Source organism: Phyllobates terribilis, unplaced genomic scaffold (genome assembly GCF_046119375.1).
Source record: "Phyllobates terribilis strain yellow unplaced genomic scaffold, ASM4611937v1 Scaffold_1__5_contigs__length_1240528914, whole genome shotgun sequence".
NCBI lineage: Eukaryota > Metazoa > Chordata > Amphibia > Anura > Dendrobatidae > Phyllobates > Phyllobates terribilis.
Genome location: NW_027362761.1, coordinates 296,034,220 through 296,051,630, shown reverse-complemented (window position 1 = coordinate 296,051,630; position 17,411 = coordinate 296,034,220). Strand labels below are relative to the sequence as shown.

The window sequence follows — 17,411 nt, the reverse complement described above, 5'->3', positions numbered from 1 at the left end:
AGTTAGATTTAAATCAAATCCACCCTGATAAGAGCACAGGCTCGTCAGAAGATGATTGTTCACATGTCCCTGGCTACATCAATATGAGCACAGGCTCGTCAGAAGATGGTTGTTTACATGTCCCTGGCTACATCAATATGAGCACAGGCTCGTCAGAAGATGATTGTTTACATGTCCCTGGCTACATCAATATGAGCACAGGCTCGTCAGAACATGATTGTTTACATGTCCCTGACTACATCAATATGAGCACAGGCTCGTCAGAAGATGATTGTTTACATGTCCCTGACTACATCGATATGAGCACAGGCTCGTCAGAAGATGATTGTTTACATGTCCCTGGCTACATCGATAGGAGCACAGGCTTGTCAGAAGATGATTGTTTACATGTCCCTGACTACATCAATATGAGCACAGGCTCGTCAGAAGATGATTGTTCACATGTCCCTGGTTACATCAATATGAGCACAGGCTCGTCAGAAGATGATTGTTCACATGTCCCTGGTTACATCAATATGAGCACAGGCTCGTCAGAAGATGATTGTTCACATGTCCCTGGTTACATCAATATGAGCACAGGCTCGTCAGAAGATGATTGTTCACATGTCCCTGGTTACATCAATATGAGCACAGGCTCGTCAGAAGATGATTGTTTACATGTCCTTGGCTACATCAATATGAGCACAGGCTCGTCAGAAGATGATTGTTTACATGTCCTTGGCTACATCAATATGAGCACAGGCTCGTCAGAAGATGATTGTTTACATGTCCGTGGCTACATCGATATGAGCACAGGCTCGTCAGAAGATGATTGTTCACATGTCCCTGGTTACATCAATATGAGCACAGGCTCGTCAGAAGATGATTGTTTACATGTCCTTGGCTACATCAATAAGAGCACAGGCTCGTCAGAAGATGATTGTTTACTTGTCCTTGGCTACATCAATAAGAGCACAGGCTCGTCAGAAGATGATTGTTTACATGTCCTTGGCTACATCAATATGAGCACAGGCTCGTCAGAAGATGGTTGTTTACATGTCCCTGGCTACATCAATATGAGCACAGGCTCGTCAGAAGATGATTGTTTACTTGTCCTTGGCTACATCAATAAGAGCACAGGCTCGTCAGAAGATGATTGTTTACTTGTCCCTGGCTACATCAATATGAGCACAGGCTCGTCAGAAGATGATTGTTTACATGTCCTTGGCTACATCAATAAGAGCACAGGCTCGTCAGAAGATGATTGTTTACTTGTCCTTGGCTACATCAATAAGAGCACAGGCTCGTCAGAAGATGATTGTTTACATGTCCTTGGCTACATCAATATGAGCACAGGCTCATCAGAAGATGGTTGTTTACATGTCCCTGGCTACATCAATATGAGCACAGGCTCGTCAGAAGATGATTGTTTACTTGTCCTTGGCTACATCAATAAGAGCACAGGCTCGTCAGAAGATGATTGTTTACTTGTCCTTGGCTACATCAATATGAGCACAGGCTCGTCAGAAGATGATTGTTTACATGTCCTTGGCTACATCAATAAGAGCACAGGCTCGTCAGAAGATGGTTGTTTACATGTCCCTGGCTACATCAATATGAGCACAGGCTCGTCAGAAGATGATTGTTTACTTGTCCTTGGCTACATCAATATGAGCACAGGCACGTCAGAAGATGATTGTTTACTTGTCCTTGGCTACATCAATAAGAGCACAGGCTCGTCAGAAGATGATTGTTTACTTGTCCTTGGCTACATCAATATGAGCACAGGCTCGTCAGAAGATGATTGTTTACTTGTCCTTGGCTACATCAATAAGAGCACAGGCTCGTCAGAAGATGGTTGTTTACTTGTCCCTGGCTACATCAATAAGAGCACAGGCTCGTCAGAAGATGATTGTTTACATGTCCCTGGCTACATCAATATGAGCACAGGCTCGTCAGAAGATGATTGTTTACTTGTCCTTGGCTACATCAATAAGAGCACAGGCTCGTCAGAAGATGGTTGTTTACATGTCCCTGGCTACATCAATATGAGCACAGGCTCGTCACTGCGCACACTCCTAGGCTGCCTGTTCCTAGGCTGCCTGTTCTCTGTGAGGAGCTCCTGAAACCACCTCCATTCTGGTCACCTCAGCACTGTCTATATGGGCGCTACCCCGGGGAGTCCTGCTGCATCGGAGTCTGCGCAGTAGAGCTGCAGTGCGGAGGCCTCAGAGAAACCCCAACGTACACGGTACCAACCAGGAAATAACACAGCACGACACCGGAACTGGGAAAGTGACGTCATTCTACTTCCGGATCTCTCAGCTCAAACACTCACGTGACTACGCGGACGCGTCACATGACCCTATCGTCTCTGGCTGTGTAGATGCTCCGCCATGGCAGGTTACCTGGGGACGTACGGGGACCCGAGCGACATAACGCAGCAGCAGGAGCGGCACTATTACCTCCTGTCCGAGCTGCAGAGTCTCGTCAAAGATTTACCGAGGTAGAAACATGGCGGCCGCTGCACGGCTAACCTGCCTCATTGTAGTGAAACAGATGGGGATAGCGCCCCTCCTGGCAGTCTGCTGCCCCTACATAGCGTCCTTTACCCCACACACAGGTCGTCAGTGGTCTCCCATTTACCCCACACGCTTGTATATCGCCAGCATAGTCTAGAGTGCTGTATGCATTGTCATCGCCCAGTGTACGGTGTAGACTGTATCCTGAACCACACTCCTACAGTCACAGACTGGCGACTTGTCCTGGCTGCGGTCCCTGTGCTGTTGGTGGTCACATGTCGTATTTATACAGTTTGCACAGTCGCATGCAGACTAGACTCCTGGAAGAGAGACTTGTCGGCGAGTATGCAGATGGTCATGTGACTACTTAACCGCCAGGGGAAGATTGAATTTTCTTATTAGATTGGACAGCACCTTTAAGAAGAATACAATACTATTTAACCTGCGTTCGCACATCACTGGGACATGTCCTAGTCCTTCCATTTTTTTTCTTCCGACAGCACATAAACCCATAGAGTTTCATTGATCCATGTCTCCTGCCCGAGAGATTCACAGTAGGTCCAATTCTCATTTGTTTTGCGGCTCAGACGCGGCTAATTATGGTCTATGGTGATCTGTGTAAAACAGACGACATTTGTCACTTAAGTTTACTATCCGTTTTATAAGGATCCATTGCTGAGAGTCACTGGATAAAAACCAATGATTCAGAAAGATGGCCAGCACTCCGTTGTAGACCGTGGTGCGCATGGTAAGCCACCGTTCATAGAATCAAATCCCGGCACTCAGTGTATGGTCATGCTCTTTAATGAAGAGCCACAGAAAAAATGTTTCAGCCCATCCCGGGCTTTTGTCAATTGTGGACTAATAGTTACAACATGAATATATAGGGTACATCCCCTGAAGTAATGCAGAAAAAAAACAAATACATTACAATCATATTATTCCATAACAAAAAAATGTATACATGTATTTATTATACATCCTTACATTTAGATATTTCAAATTTCGAAAAAAAAGGAAAAAAAATCCAAATTATCTTTGCATATATAATATAATCATCCAATCCCATTTAAATATCACATGTATAAAACAGTGGACTACTAGTTTCAACAATATCCTATATCTATCTATATACACACAAAAGAATAAATACTCATTAAGTATGAAATGATTCCTATTGTTTTGTCATTAACTTTACACACACAATACTCTATATTTTTTATATGTTTAATATTTCACATTGTATTCATAATGCAACTATCTGCATTCACATAATTTTATTATAATCTATCTGCTTCAGTGATTCCAAAAAATGGATAGAAGTCAGATTTTCACAGATGTGTGACTGTAGCCTGACCTGTACCTCCAGTTATACTGTACAGTGGAGCTAGTGCGGGAGGCTGCACTAATATACTGTACTTCTTCTAAATCACTTCATTCCTGACTCTTCTCTCCATAGCAGCACGGACCGGCCATGGTGTGCGCCGGCTTCAGCTCTGCCGTCAGACTACAGCACCGGACACAGAAACATAATAGACCACAGCCAGTCTGGGCTGATAATGAGGACAAAATTGGGAATGAAAATGACATAGAAAATGAATATTGTGCTACCTCGCTTTAATTGTTATTACATAGGTTGAAAAAAGCCTTAGGTCCATCAAGTTCAACCTTTCTCCACCAATTATACATTTTTTTTTTGTCTCTAAATTATAACCCACGATATTATGTGTACAGAGGAAATCATCCAGCCCTTCTTTAAATGCTGTTATAGTGTCTGCCATCACTACCTCTTGTGGTCGGCATTCCACAGTCTGACTGTAAAGAACCCTTTCCAATATAGCTGCCGGAATTGCCTTTCTTCCACCTGTAATGAGTGCCCCCTCTATAACTGGAGGTGCACTTTAAAGGGCGGATTCACCAAGACTGGAAATTTGTACACCAGTCTAGATCAGAGTTCACTGCAGTGCATGCCTCAAAGTCATTAAGGTTCTCTAGTTGTGGACATTTCTGAAATAATTTTTTTTGTGACGTAAATTATAGTTAATCTGGCCACGCCCCTCCCTCTAATCCCTGCCCATTTTTCCAAAAGGTTAGCGGAGCAAACATGAAGGTGCCAAAGGTTAGTGTCAGATTAATTCCCCCTTTTGGTTTTCTATTTCTTTTTGTGTGATGGGATAGACCAGTCCTTACTCATCTTGTGAGGCTATAATGTTATAACACTGGAGGGACGAGAAACTACATCCATTAATCAGCGAAAAGGAAGACTACATACAAGCAAAGACCAGACTAAGGATTTTAATTTTACTTAGCGGCACCTTCTGAAGATAGATTGCTTGTTTTCAGGGAAGGATTTATAAGGCTTTGTGCACACAGCGGGGTTTTTTTTTTATGAGATTTTTAAAGCGGATCCTCTTAAAAAAGGAACACCCAAAAATTCGTTTGAGTACCTGAAAGTTTTTTTCCTATTAATTTCTATGATAAAATCTATGTCCTGGTTCATACCAGGTAAGTGATTTTATCACAGCAAAGTGATTTTATCAGCTACAGTGATTTTTCAGTCTTTTGAGATTCTTTTTGCTTCACACTTTGAATAACTCCTAGTGGGAGAAAATAAAGTGCCTGTCTTGTCTTTGAAGTGCCTGTTGATGGGATCGGCTCAAACTAGGCACTGTGCAATCAGGTTAAAAAAAAATGCATTGGGGAACAAAAAATCTTCCCAAGTGCTTCATGAAATGAAAAACTCCTCCAAAAACTCCCGAAGGGCTCGCTCCCACTTGCAATGCAATCAGACGAGTGCAATCCGATAAAAAATCTGATTTCACTCGCCCCAATGTTATCCTATGGTGCAGCTCACATCTGCGATTATTTTCTCATGCCGAATCGGCATGCTGTGATTGCCTCTACAAACCTTATGGCATGCTCCCATATAAGTCTATGGCTGCGTGTGAAACATCGCATTGCACTCGGCTATCACCCGAGTGCAGTGCAATTCCCGCAGAGAGGATCAGAGCACTGACACTCTGCTCCCGCTCGCATCGGATGTTATACACTAGTGGGACCCCAGCCTAAGGATATGTGCATGCAACGTCTTTAAGATGTAGGTTTTCCTAGGTTAAGCCACTTCAGATAGAAGACGGCAGCCTTTTTCAGCTGTGGCTTTGCTTTCAGTCTTGCCGTTTTTCTTGTGGCTGCTCCACTCCCGGTGTCTTTTTTTTTTTATTTCAGTTCATTATATTCATTTTTTGCTGCAGTTTTGCGGCGTTTTCTCAGATGGGTTTCAAACGAAATCCGCCTGAAATGGATGCTCAAAAGGAGCATCTTCTGAGGCAGTTACCACTATCGATCTAATCCTCTTTTTTTTTTTTTCCCCACCACAAAAAGTCCATCTGCACATACCCACACAGTGGCTCTTCTAAACTCCTCCTTGCACTCTCACCTGTGTGTGTGTGTGTGTGCGTGTGTATGTATGTATATGTGTGTATGTATGTATATGTATATATATATATATATATGCCACCTGTATGCTAATAGTGTTTTTATTGTTTGGATTTCATTCTGCTAGCCCAACCCAATTCTCAAAGGATCAGAGTAGCAGAACTCCTACCAAGGATGGATCTATCAAATGATAGACCCCAATGATTTGTAATGGGGTCTGTCATGCTTCCATTAAGGAGCTCTGGTTGTCTAATAGGGTCAATCCTTGTAAAGTGCTGCGGAATATGTTGGCACTATATAAATAAAAATTATTATTATTAATCCTTATAACCCAAAAACATAAAGTGGATCTGCATTAGGCTAATTTGTGTGCATCCAAAAGTTGCATCTTGGTGGACAGTTTTATTTTCATTGTACATTTTTTTTTTTATTTACTGAAACTGTTTTTTTAATATGTCCAGTTTTCTGAAATTATTGGTCCATTAAAATAATAATCCAGTGACTATCTGTTAGATTTATGGACAAGCAGAGCTGCAGTGTAAAGCATTCTCCAGCACTCACTGGAACATAGCGGCCCTCAAATTCAACATCTTGGAAAACACCTTTAAAGCTACAGATCATCTCTGCTTTGTAGTGCTGATCCATTAGCGCACAACTAAGATATAAATTAGTAGTGACTTCTACCGATCTGATAATATTGTGTGTTCTTACACTGAATGATCTTTCTTGCAGCTCTTTTCAGCAGCGCTTGTCTTACACCACTCTCAGTGATTTGGCCTTGGCACTTATTGATGGCACCGTCTTTGAGATTGTCCAAGGCTTGTTGGAGATCCAGCATTTGACAGAAAAAAACCTGTATAACCAGCGTATAAAGTTACATGCAGAACACAGAGGTAAGGAACAAGTCCAGGTCGTCAGCACTTCATTTCACTATTCATTGTCACTGACACGTTTCGCATTGCCTTACAGCGAAGTTCATGGTTGCCAAATCTGTGATGTAGAAATCCTATCACACACATTATGGCTGATGCTCTGTGCTTGTTATAGGTTAGTTTCCAGTGAATACAATAACTTACCTTGTTGTTTGGTGGGGGTCCGACCTTCACTTATCAGCAGAACTTTTATTCCCATTAGAATGGTGTAGCAGTGCTGACACTTCACTGCTGCTCCATTCATTCCCTACGGGGCTGTCCAGTGCTGCTCGCTGCTTTCTACAGCATCCAGGGTAGTCTGGCATCCAACCTGCTGTGCCATTTTGCAGTGGGGATAAAGTGTCCTGTTGGAGGATAAAAATTCCCCGTTCAGCTGATGGGTACATGATCAGTAAGGTGTCACCTATCCTAAGGATAATTTATCATTTGTTTTAAATAAGTTCCCTTCATCCATCCATTTTACATAAGCAGTTTATAGAAGAGCTATTGTATAATAAGGTCTGTCCTCATCCATATACTTATGCCATATCTACATCTTCTATAGTTTTTTGTTTTTTTATTATTCTACTTCTTGATAATGATCAGAAATCAATAAAGTCATAAAATCATCTATGGACAGACGGCAGCCAATACATAATTGTGATTCTGGACACAGCAGTATGAGCATTATGTGCCCGCAGCTCATCCGAATGTAGAGGGAAGAGAGAGGCGCAAACCTCCTGTCGCTCTGCTCTATGACTCTGACCATTCTGACTTTTGTCCCATTGTGCTCTCTAAAGGCGTCAAGTTACTCCGAGATCATGTCCACATCCTGTCTCCTCCACAGTCTTAAAACGTACATTTTCTAATTCAGAAGCAGAGAACCCCTCTAATAATTTAGTGTAGATTGATCAAATCCTAACCATCCCTCGATATCTGCTGCAAAGTATTTTTTAACATTTGGATAGTGCTGCATTCTCCATAGACATCAGTGCCTCTATACAGTCATGGCCAAAAGTATTGAGAATGAGACAAATAGTAATTTTTCCAAAGTTTACTGCTTCATTTTTTGTAATGGCAATTTGCATATACTCCTGAATGTCAAAGAGTGATCAGCTTAACAGCAATTACTGTACTTGCAAAGTCAATATTTGCCCAGAAAATGAACTTTAACCCCCAAAACACATTTCAACATCATAGCTGCTCCTTTTAAGGCAGGACTGCAAACATCGTTTTAGTGATTGATCCATTAACACAGGTGTGGGTGTTGATGAGGACAGGGCTGGCGATCAATCAGTCATGATTAAGTAAGAATGACATCACTGGACACTTTAAAAGGAGGCTGGTTCTTGGTATCATTGTTTCTCTTCAGTTAACCATGGTTATCTCTAAAGAAACACGTGCAGCCATCATTGCAATGCACAAAAATGGCCTAACAGGGAAGAGTATCGCAGCTACAAAGATTGCACCTCAGTCAACAATCTATCGCATCATCAAGAACTTCAAGGAGAGAGCTTCCATTGTTGTCAAAAAGGCTCCAGGGCGCCCAAGAAAGACCAGCAAGCTCCAGGACCGTATCTTAAAACTGTTTCAGCTGCGGGATCGGACTACCAGCAGTGCTGAGCTTGCTCAGGAATGGCAGCACGCTGGTGTGAGTGCTTCTGCACACACTGTGAGGCGGAGACTCTTTGAGCAAGGGCTGGTTTCAAGGAGGGCAGCAAAGAAGCCACTTCTCTCCAGAAAAAACATCAGGGACCGACTGATATTCTGCAAAAGGTACAGGGAGTGGACTGCTGAGGACTGGGGCACAGTCATTTTCTCTGATGAATCCCCTTTTCGATTGTTTGGGACATCTGGAAAACAGCTTATTCGGAGAAGAAGAGGTGAGCGCTACCACCAGTCTTGTCTCATGCCAACTGTAAAGCATCCTGAAACCAGTCATGTGTGGGGTTGCTTCTCAGCCAAGGGAATCGGCTCACTCAGTCTTGCCTAAAAACACAGCCATGAATAAAGAATGGTACCAGAATGTCCTCCAAGAGCAACTTCTCCCAACCGTCCAAGAGCAGTTTGGCGCCCAACAATGCCTTTTCCAGCACGATGGAGCACCTTGCCATAAAGCAAAGGTGATAACTAAATGGCTCATGGAACAAAACATAGAGATTTTGGGTCCATGGCCTGGAAACTCCCCAGATCTTAATCCCATTGAGAACTTGTGGTCAATCATCAAGAGACGGGTGGACAAACAAAAACCAACAAATTCTGGCAAAATGCAAGAATGGACTGCTATCAGTCAGGATTTGGTCCAAAAGTTGATTGAGAGCATGCCAGGGAGAATTACAGAGGTCTTGAAGAAGAAGGGGCAACACTGCAAATATTGACTTGCTGCATTAACTCATTCTAACTGTCAATATAACCTATTGGTACTCATAATATGATTGCAATTATATTTCTGTATGTGATATAAACATCAGACAAACACTAATAAAAACCAGAGGCCAGCAGATCATGTGAAAATATAATTTTGGTGTCATTCTCAATACTTTTGGCCATGACTGTAGAGTTACAGGAAAAGGCCTAGCATTTACCTACCAGACACTTATATAATGTCCTGTGGTCCTGCTTAAATATTCATTGTTCGTTGATTTCTTAAACTCGTTCATGACCTTGGGATTTTCCGTTTTTGTTTTTTGCTCCCCAAACCATAACCTTTATTTTTCAGTCAATATGGCAATGTGAGGGCTTACTTTTGCAGGACAAGTTGTACTTTTGAATGACACCATTGATTTTACCATATCGTGTACTGGAAAACGGGAAAAATTCCAAGAGCAGTGAAATTGCAAAAAAGTGCAACTCCACAATTGTGTGGTTTTTTTTTTACCATGTTCACTAAATGCTATAACTGACCTGCCATTATGATTCTCCAGGTCATTAGGAGTTTGCAGATACCAAACATGTATAGGTTCTTTTTTTATTTAAGTGGTGAAAAAAAATCCAAAGTTTGTATAAAAAAACAATTCAAAAAGCACCATTTTCCAAGACCCGTAGCATCTCCATTTTTCGGAATATGGGGCTTGGCGAGGGCTTATTTTTTGCATGCCGAGCTTGCGTTTTTATTGATATCATTTTGGGGTAAATACGATGTTTTGATCGCCTGCTATTGCATATTATTGCAATGTTGCGGTGACAAAAGATCGGATTAATTTTTTCTATATTTTGATAGATCGGGCGTTTCTGAAGGCAGCAATACCAAATATGTGTATTTTTGAATTTTTTTATTTTGAATGGGGCAAAGGAGGGGTGATTGAAACATTTATTTTTTTTAGTTTTTTTAAAATATTTTTAAAAACTTTTTTTATTCGTTCACCCATGACAGCACCACGAGAGAGGGGATCCGCCCACCAAGGACAGGAAATCTACAGGCTTAAAAGGGCCGCACCTCTCTCCCGCATCAGTTTGGTTTCCTGTCCTTGAGGGGAACCTAGTGCAGGCTTACCTGTATTGAAGACCGAAGCTGACCGAGTTAGGTGGGGATGCCTTCTCCACCTTGGTCAGTGCAGGGCTCCTGGTGGCACCACGGTGGGCTCCATGACCGAACGCTGTCTGAGCAGCTCCCCATGCCTGGGGATGAGCAACTCCAGCGCGGCCCAGATTGCCTCCTGCTCCTGTCCTCCCCGCGTGCTGAAGTGCCCCGGCATCTTGTGGAGGCTGCGGGGGGCGTGGCCAACGGACCAGCGATGCGTGTTGCTCGGTAACTCAGAAGAGCGATGACGCGGCTGGTGACGCTGGCAGCGATATAGAGGGAGGGCCAGTGACGGGATCGAAGGTCGGCCAAGATCCGGAGGCATAGCTGGTGACACGTCCAGGGGGGGCGGTCGCACCAGGGATAGTGCTGTGATTGATGTAAGGGGCGTTCCCTGCTGGGTAACGCTGACAGTGATACCGGGAGTCACATGGGGTCATGTGAGCTGGAAGTTTCAGGTGCCGGGCTTAGTGGTCAGTATATAATGAACTGGTTCAACTGAGCATGTGCTTCCCAGCCATCTGTATTTTCATGATGGAAAATCTGCAATAAGAGCAGGAGTAGCAGTAGCTTCAACATCAGCTGCTGCCTGGGGAGCCCCTGGAGAGTTCGGTGAAACGTCGCCCTCACAATAGCGGTGGAAGCAGCCATACCGTGGCTAAGTGCAGATCTTGGAGTAGGTCCAGCCAATGTAGCTCCAGCAGACTAGACGGATTGGCAACCTCTAGGGAAGATCCCTCAGCTGAGAAAGGTCCTTCGTCTATGCTGGTACCACCCGATTGACTATGGGGTAAGTGATCTTCGTGAATGTTCACTTGGTAATGGAGCTCCCTTCTTTCTTCCTATCTTTCAGGGGAAGAAGTTCGCCTCTAAATCAAAGCACAAAGAATGTGCCTTGTGTAAGGCCCTATTACCAGACACTTACCCCAAAAGGCTCTGTCAGTCATGCATTGACCAGACTGTGGCTGAAGACACCCCTAACTTCTTGGCAGGGTTAAAATCCCTCATTAAGACTGAGATTACTAAAGCCCTCTCAAACAAAAAGAAGCCGAGAGGGGGAAGGGACACGGAGGTCTCTCCTTCTGTCAGTTCCCTGGTATCCGAGGGTGAAGTTAACTTAGAGGATCCCTCCGGGTCGGTGTCATCTTAGGATAATGACTCGGGTCGCCCTTCTTTCCTCTAAATGAGGTGAACGCTTTGGTCAAAGCAGGTTGTTCCACAATCGGCATTGTGGACACTAGGGAAGAAAGATAAGTCCAGGACTTAATGTTTAAGAGTATGGACCAGACTTCTTTCCCTTGATCGATAAAATACAAGGGTTAGTACAAAAAGAGTGGAATAGGCCAAAGAAAATGGGCTCCCTTCCACCTTCATTTAAGCGAAAATATCCCTTTGAGGAATCATCTTCTTCCTCCTGGGATAAAGCCCCTAAGTTGGATGCAGCCATAACCAAGGCTTCCAGGTCATCTTCTCTGCCCTTTGATGATATGGGGGCATTAAAAGACCCACTCGATAAAAAGGTAGACACCTTCCTCAACGGTACTTGGGAAACTTCTGCTTAGGCTTTAAGACCGGCAGTAGCATCAACATGCACTTCCAGACCCCTCATGATTTGGCTGCAACAACTGGAGTCCCAGATAAAGGATAAAGTATCTATAAAAAGAAATCCTGTCCAAATTCCCTTTAATTCAGGGCGCTGCGGCCTTCTTGGCTGATGCTTCTGTGGACTCGGTGAGGTTAGCAGTTAGGTCAGCTGCCTTATCCATTGCTGCTCACAGAGCTTTATGGATGAACTGTTGGCCGGGGGACCTCCATGCCAGGGCAAGACTGTGCTCCATCCCCTGTGAAGGAGAGTACCTCTTGGGTTCAACAATGGACGAAATACTGGAGAAAGTGGAAGTTGAAATACTCTGAGAAGGAGAATGGGTCTTAAATCAAAAACTATTTTCCCAAATAGATCCACCACTGGCAGACCCCATTTCTGGACTATTTGCCACCAGACAGAATCGGAAGGTGAAGGATTTCTGTTCCCTATACCCAAGGGAGAATCCCCTGGTGGTAGCCTCCCACCTGGTCCCCTGGTGGTAGCCTCCCACCTGGTCCCCTGGTGGTAGCCTCCCACCTGGTCCCCTGGTGGTAGCCTCCCTCCTGGTCCCCTGGTGGTAGCCTCCCTCCTGGTCCCCTGGTGGTAGCCTCCCTCCTGGTCCCCTGGTGGTAGCCTCCCTCCTGGTCCCCTGGTGGTAGCCTCCCTCCTGGTCCCCTGGTGGTAGCCTCCCTCCTGGTCCCCTGGTGGTAGCCTCCCTCCTGGTCCCCTGGTGGTAGCCTCCCTCCTGGTCCCCTGGTGGTAGCCTCCCTCCTGGTCCCCTGGTGGTAGCCTCCCTCCTGGTCCCCTGGTGGTAGCCTCCCTCCTGGTCCCCTGGTGGTAGCCTCCCTCCTGGTCCCCTGGTGGTAGCCTCCCTCCTGGTCCCCTGGTGATTCAGCCTAGGTTATGCCTTTCCTCCTGTGTCTCTTCTTCCGATAGTCATCAGAAAGATCAGAGCAGACAGAACTCGGATTGTGCTGATAGCTCCCTTTTGGCCCAAGAGGCCTTGGTTCTCTTGCCTGAGGGAGATGTCAGTTTCAGACCCATGGGTCCTTCCGGAGATTCCAGATCTCCTCTCACAAGGGCCAATTTCCCATCCTCCTGCTCCGGGTCTACACCTCACGGCGTGGAATTTGAGTGGGTATTATTGAAAAGAAGGGGTTTTTCTTAAAATCTAATATATACCCTCTTACATAGTAGAAAGTCTATCACTACACGTATTTATGCAAGAACCTGGAGAAAATTTTTGACCTTTTCAGGGGGTAATGTTGAGGATGGGGCACCTATAGGCAAAATTCTAGAATTCTTTCAAAAAGGCCTTGAATTGGGGTTGTCCACCAGTACCCTAAAGGTTCAGATGTCAGAACTTGGGGCCTTGTTTAGCTGTGATCTAGCCAGGAATTTCTGGATATCACGGTTTATTAAAGCATCTTTTAGGTCTAGACCCATTACAAAATCAAATCTGATGCCCTGGGACCTGAATTTGGTCTTATCAGCATTGACCAAATCGCCCTTTGAACCCTTAGATTCGGTTTCCCTAAAGAACATTTCTTTGAAAACTGCTCTTTTGGTTGCATTAACTTCGGCCAGAAGAGTGCGTGACATCCAGAGCCTGTCCTCAGCTCCACCCTTAACTCAAATATTAGAGAACAGGGTAATCTTTAAACCAGACCCGGCATACCTCCCTAAAGTGGCTACCCGCTTTCATAGGACTCCGGAGATAGTGTTACCATCCTTTTGCCCCAATCCAAAAATCCAGAGGAGGAGAGGTTACACTCCTTAGATGTTAGGAGATGTATAATTAAGTACCTTTCCGTCACTAACGGTTTTAGGAAGGATAAACCCCATTTCTTGTGTCACCAAGGGGTTAGAAAAGGATGTAAGGCCTCGAAACCCACCATTGCTAGATGGATAAGGGATGCCATCGCTCACGCCTACTCCTAAAGTGGGGAAGAAGTACCGGAAGTTCTGAGGGCCCATTCCACTCTGGCCGTGGCGACCTCCTGAGCGGAGAAGACAGGTGTCTCCATGGACGAGAGATATGTAAGGCCACTACCTGGTCCTCTCCCTCTACTTTTTACCGACATTATAGGCTAGATATGGGTGTCTCTACCGATCTCACCTGTGGGAGAAGGGTGCTCCAGGCTGTGGTCCCTCCCTAGAATCTTCATTCTCTGTAATTCTCTCGTGGTGCTGTCATGGGTGAGCGAATAAAGTCTTAGTTCCTTACCGGTAACGGGATTTTTTGGAACCCATGACAGCACCCTTATATTCCCTCCCTTCACGTTTGTGGGATAACTTCCTTTAGGTTGTTATAGACTCACTCTTATAGGTGTCTGAGATGTGTGTGTAAAAAAAATAAATAAATAAATAAATAATTTGAAATAAAGGGGCATGGTTTAGTAAATTTACATGATTGTTGTGGTACTAACCTTGGCTGTCCTCTCATACTCTGTAAACTAACTGAGGCAAGAGAGAGGTGCCGCCCTTTTAAGCCTGTAGGTTTCCTGTGCTCGGTGGGCATATCCCCTCTCTTGTGGTGTTGTCATGGGTTCTGAAAAATCTTGCTACCGGTAAGTAACTAAGACTTTTACACTTTTTACTTGCTTCAGTAGTCTCCTTAGGAGGCTTGAAGCTGCGATCTTCTGATCTTCAGCCCTGCTGTGTGTAGCAGAAGTTATCTGCTATGGACACCGGCTACGGAGCGGCGCTCATAGCAGATTTGCAGGCACAAGACAGCTGAACTGTCTTGGGCCTGAAAAGATGCGGGCTCCAAGCCTGCATCTTCAAAGGGAAGGAGGCGACCTATGATATACCTATACGTCATAGGTCATAAATGGGTAGTCCACCTTTGAGGACAATATTTTTTGCATGCATGCATTTGGGGCTAATAATTTTTGAAATTGGGTTTCATTAAAAAATTGGAGGTGGGATGGGGGTTTTGTGGCCGTAGCTGCATGGCGTGAGGACACACAGAACAGAGCTCCTGCAAAGTATCCTGCATAATCCTGTGGATACAGCAAATTTTCAGTCTATAAAGCCCTGGGGTATCTCTCCTTGGCTTCCTTCATCGGTGGTCTTGTGAAGCCATCTGAATGCTACACGTACTGACCAAATCTAAGGCAGTCAGAGACCAGCTCCGGAATGAGGGCCTTTCCAACATGGCTTCTCCAGCCCGTGCTCCTGCGAGGAAGAGAATAGCGATGGCTGCTACAGTCAAGCTGGTGAAGTATGCTCACGCTCCCTTGTCCCCACCGCACAAATCCTCAGATTATATAGAGGAGTTAGAAGTATCAGCAGCCGGAGATGTCATGGAGGGAGAAAGTGGAGCTATGGATTCCATCTCTGGGCCTGTTTTCCAGGGACTGTCAAATGGAAATCTGTTATCTCATGCTACAGGTGCTGGGAAGGAAGTATGTGCTTTAAAACTCACACTTACAAATGCCACTGATTTACAGGAACCTACAGTAAGAAACATTATGTCTGCCATTATGGCTAATAATAAGACTCTTAATACCCTTGCTATACATGTGAAAAAGTTGAGGACATGAATTACTTTTAGGAGGAAATGAATGGTGTATCTGAAAGAGTTAAAGGTTGAAGACAGAGTAAGCACAGTGGAGAATCAACTTTCACCCATACTCAAGGAGTTAAAAAGAACATCTCATGATGTGAGCTTACTAGTGAGCAAGACAGACGATTTGGAAAGTAAATCCCGTTTCAGTAATATCCGCTTGGTGGGTGTTCCAGAGAAGGCAGAAGGGCTAGAGCTGGTACCCTTACTTGAAAGAGAGACTTCTAGATAAGTTTGGCAAAATAAGTTTTTGTCACCATTTTTGCTATTGAAAGGACCCATAGAGTCCCCAATCACATCGATCCACCTAGACCAGTGCTTATAAAACTGATTCCCATCAGGGGACAGAGACTCTATACTCCGCAATGCCAGAGATCATTCCCTAACAACAGATGGCAATAAAATATCTATCCAGACTTCTCAGCGGAAGTGCAGAAGAAACCTGCAAAACTTCTGGATATCAAGAAATGTCTCAGAGCTCTTTCTATTTCGTACTCCATGATGTACCCTGCGAAGCTTCATGTGGTGGCACTTGACAAGGCCCAGTTCTTCCAGTTCCCAGCAGATGCGTTGGCGTGGTTGGACACTAATGAGAAGGCCTTAGCAACAGTAGCTGGTGATGGAGGAGCTGTGAGAATTTGTCATTTTTTGTGCATAACCCCTTCAGGACAAGGCAATTCTCTGCTGGACCACATGTCAGATGACGACTACCATGTGTTATTTTATACACTGTTGTCATATATAGTTCTAATATTTTGAGTGAAAAACTCAAGATGATGATCATGTTCAGTAGGAGTCACTGCGATACAGCAGTCAGGTATATGCTCTACGCAAAAATTGTTTCTACTGGGTTGAATAGTGTTGTTTGATATAGGTGGTCCTACTCGTGTTTGAATTTCTGGTATTTTTGATGCTCTTTTTCTGAAAGGGGGAGGTGGCTGGGCAGAGAAAAGTTGGGGCTTGATTACTAAGTGGATATCCTTTGGCTAGTCAATAGTGTATGTTTTATTTCTTCAATACTGGAGGGCCTGGCCCTCAACTTATATTCACTGGGTACATATGACTAATCAAATACAAGTGGTATCGTGGAATGTCAGAGGTATGAGCGAGGCAAACGAGGTATGCCTTACTAACGACTGACATTAAAATTTTGACCAAGGTTTTGGCACAGCGCTTTATTAAAGTTGTCTCCCAGCTAGTAGGTAAGGACCAGACTGGCTTTATGCCTGTGAAATCTACAGCAATTAATTTGAGGAGGTTGTTCCTTAATTTACAACTTTCTCCTGGTGAAAAGGGTGGCTGGGCATTGTTGTACATGATGGGGGGTATCCATTGTCACCCCTGCTTTTTGCCTTGGCAATGGAACCTCTTGCGGAGGCTATAAGGGCAAACCATCGGATAAAGGGATTGATACTTGGGTCAGTGGTGGAGAAAGTGGCTCTGTATGCTGATGACCTATTGATCTTTTTGGCAGATACAGAATCATCGCTGACTAGTGCTATGTCCGTTGTTGATGAATGTGGGGACTATTCAGGATTACGTATCAATTGGGATAAGTCTAGTCTAATGAAGGTGGATGCTCTCTCCAGATACTCAGGTATTTCAGACCCTCTTTAATGGTTGAGGGAATTCAAATCTCCAGGGATCTGAGCTCCTTTATTTCACTAAATATCAGCCCATTATTTCTTGAATTCTGGCAGAAAATAAATACATGGTGTAAACTCACCATACCAGTTATTGGTCCTATTAACTTAACTTGGTGAAAATGATCTTAATGCCACAACTATTATATGTAATTCACAATAGCCCAGTTTGGATACCACTGAAATATTTCTGTAAATTTCAATCGCTTTTTAGAGAACTACGGTAATGTGGAAAAAAGGAGTAC

General features: G+C 44.2%; 1 protein-coding gene across 2 annotated transcripts in view; it reads left to right on the top strand.

Moving 5' to 3' along the window:
- The first annotated feature begins 2,256 nt into the window (after positions 1-2,256).
- LOC141166895 (protein DGCR6-like) overlaps positions 2,257-17,411 on the top strand; it is a 45,064-nt gene continuing 29,909 nt past the window's right edge. Inside the window, exons 1-3 of one of the 2 annotated variants that reach the window (XM_073654068.1) lie at positions 2,257-2,485; positions 6,669-6,829; positions 16,998-17,120. In XM_073654068.1, coding sequence (XP_073510169.1) covers positions 2,376-2,485; positions 6,669-6,829; positions 16,998-17,120 — 394 coding nt within the window. In that variant the 5' untranslated portion in view covers positions 2,257-2,375. The remainder of the gene's footprint in view (positions 2,486-6,668; positions 6,830-16,997; positions 17,121-17,411) is intronic. The other variant, XM_073654077.1, reaches the window with a different exon arrangement.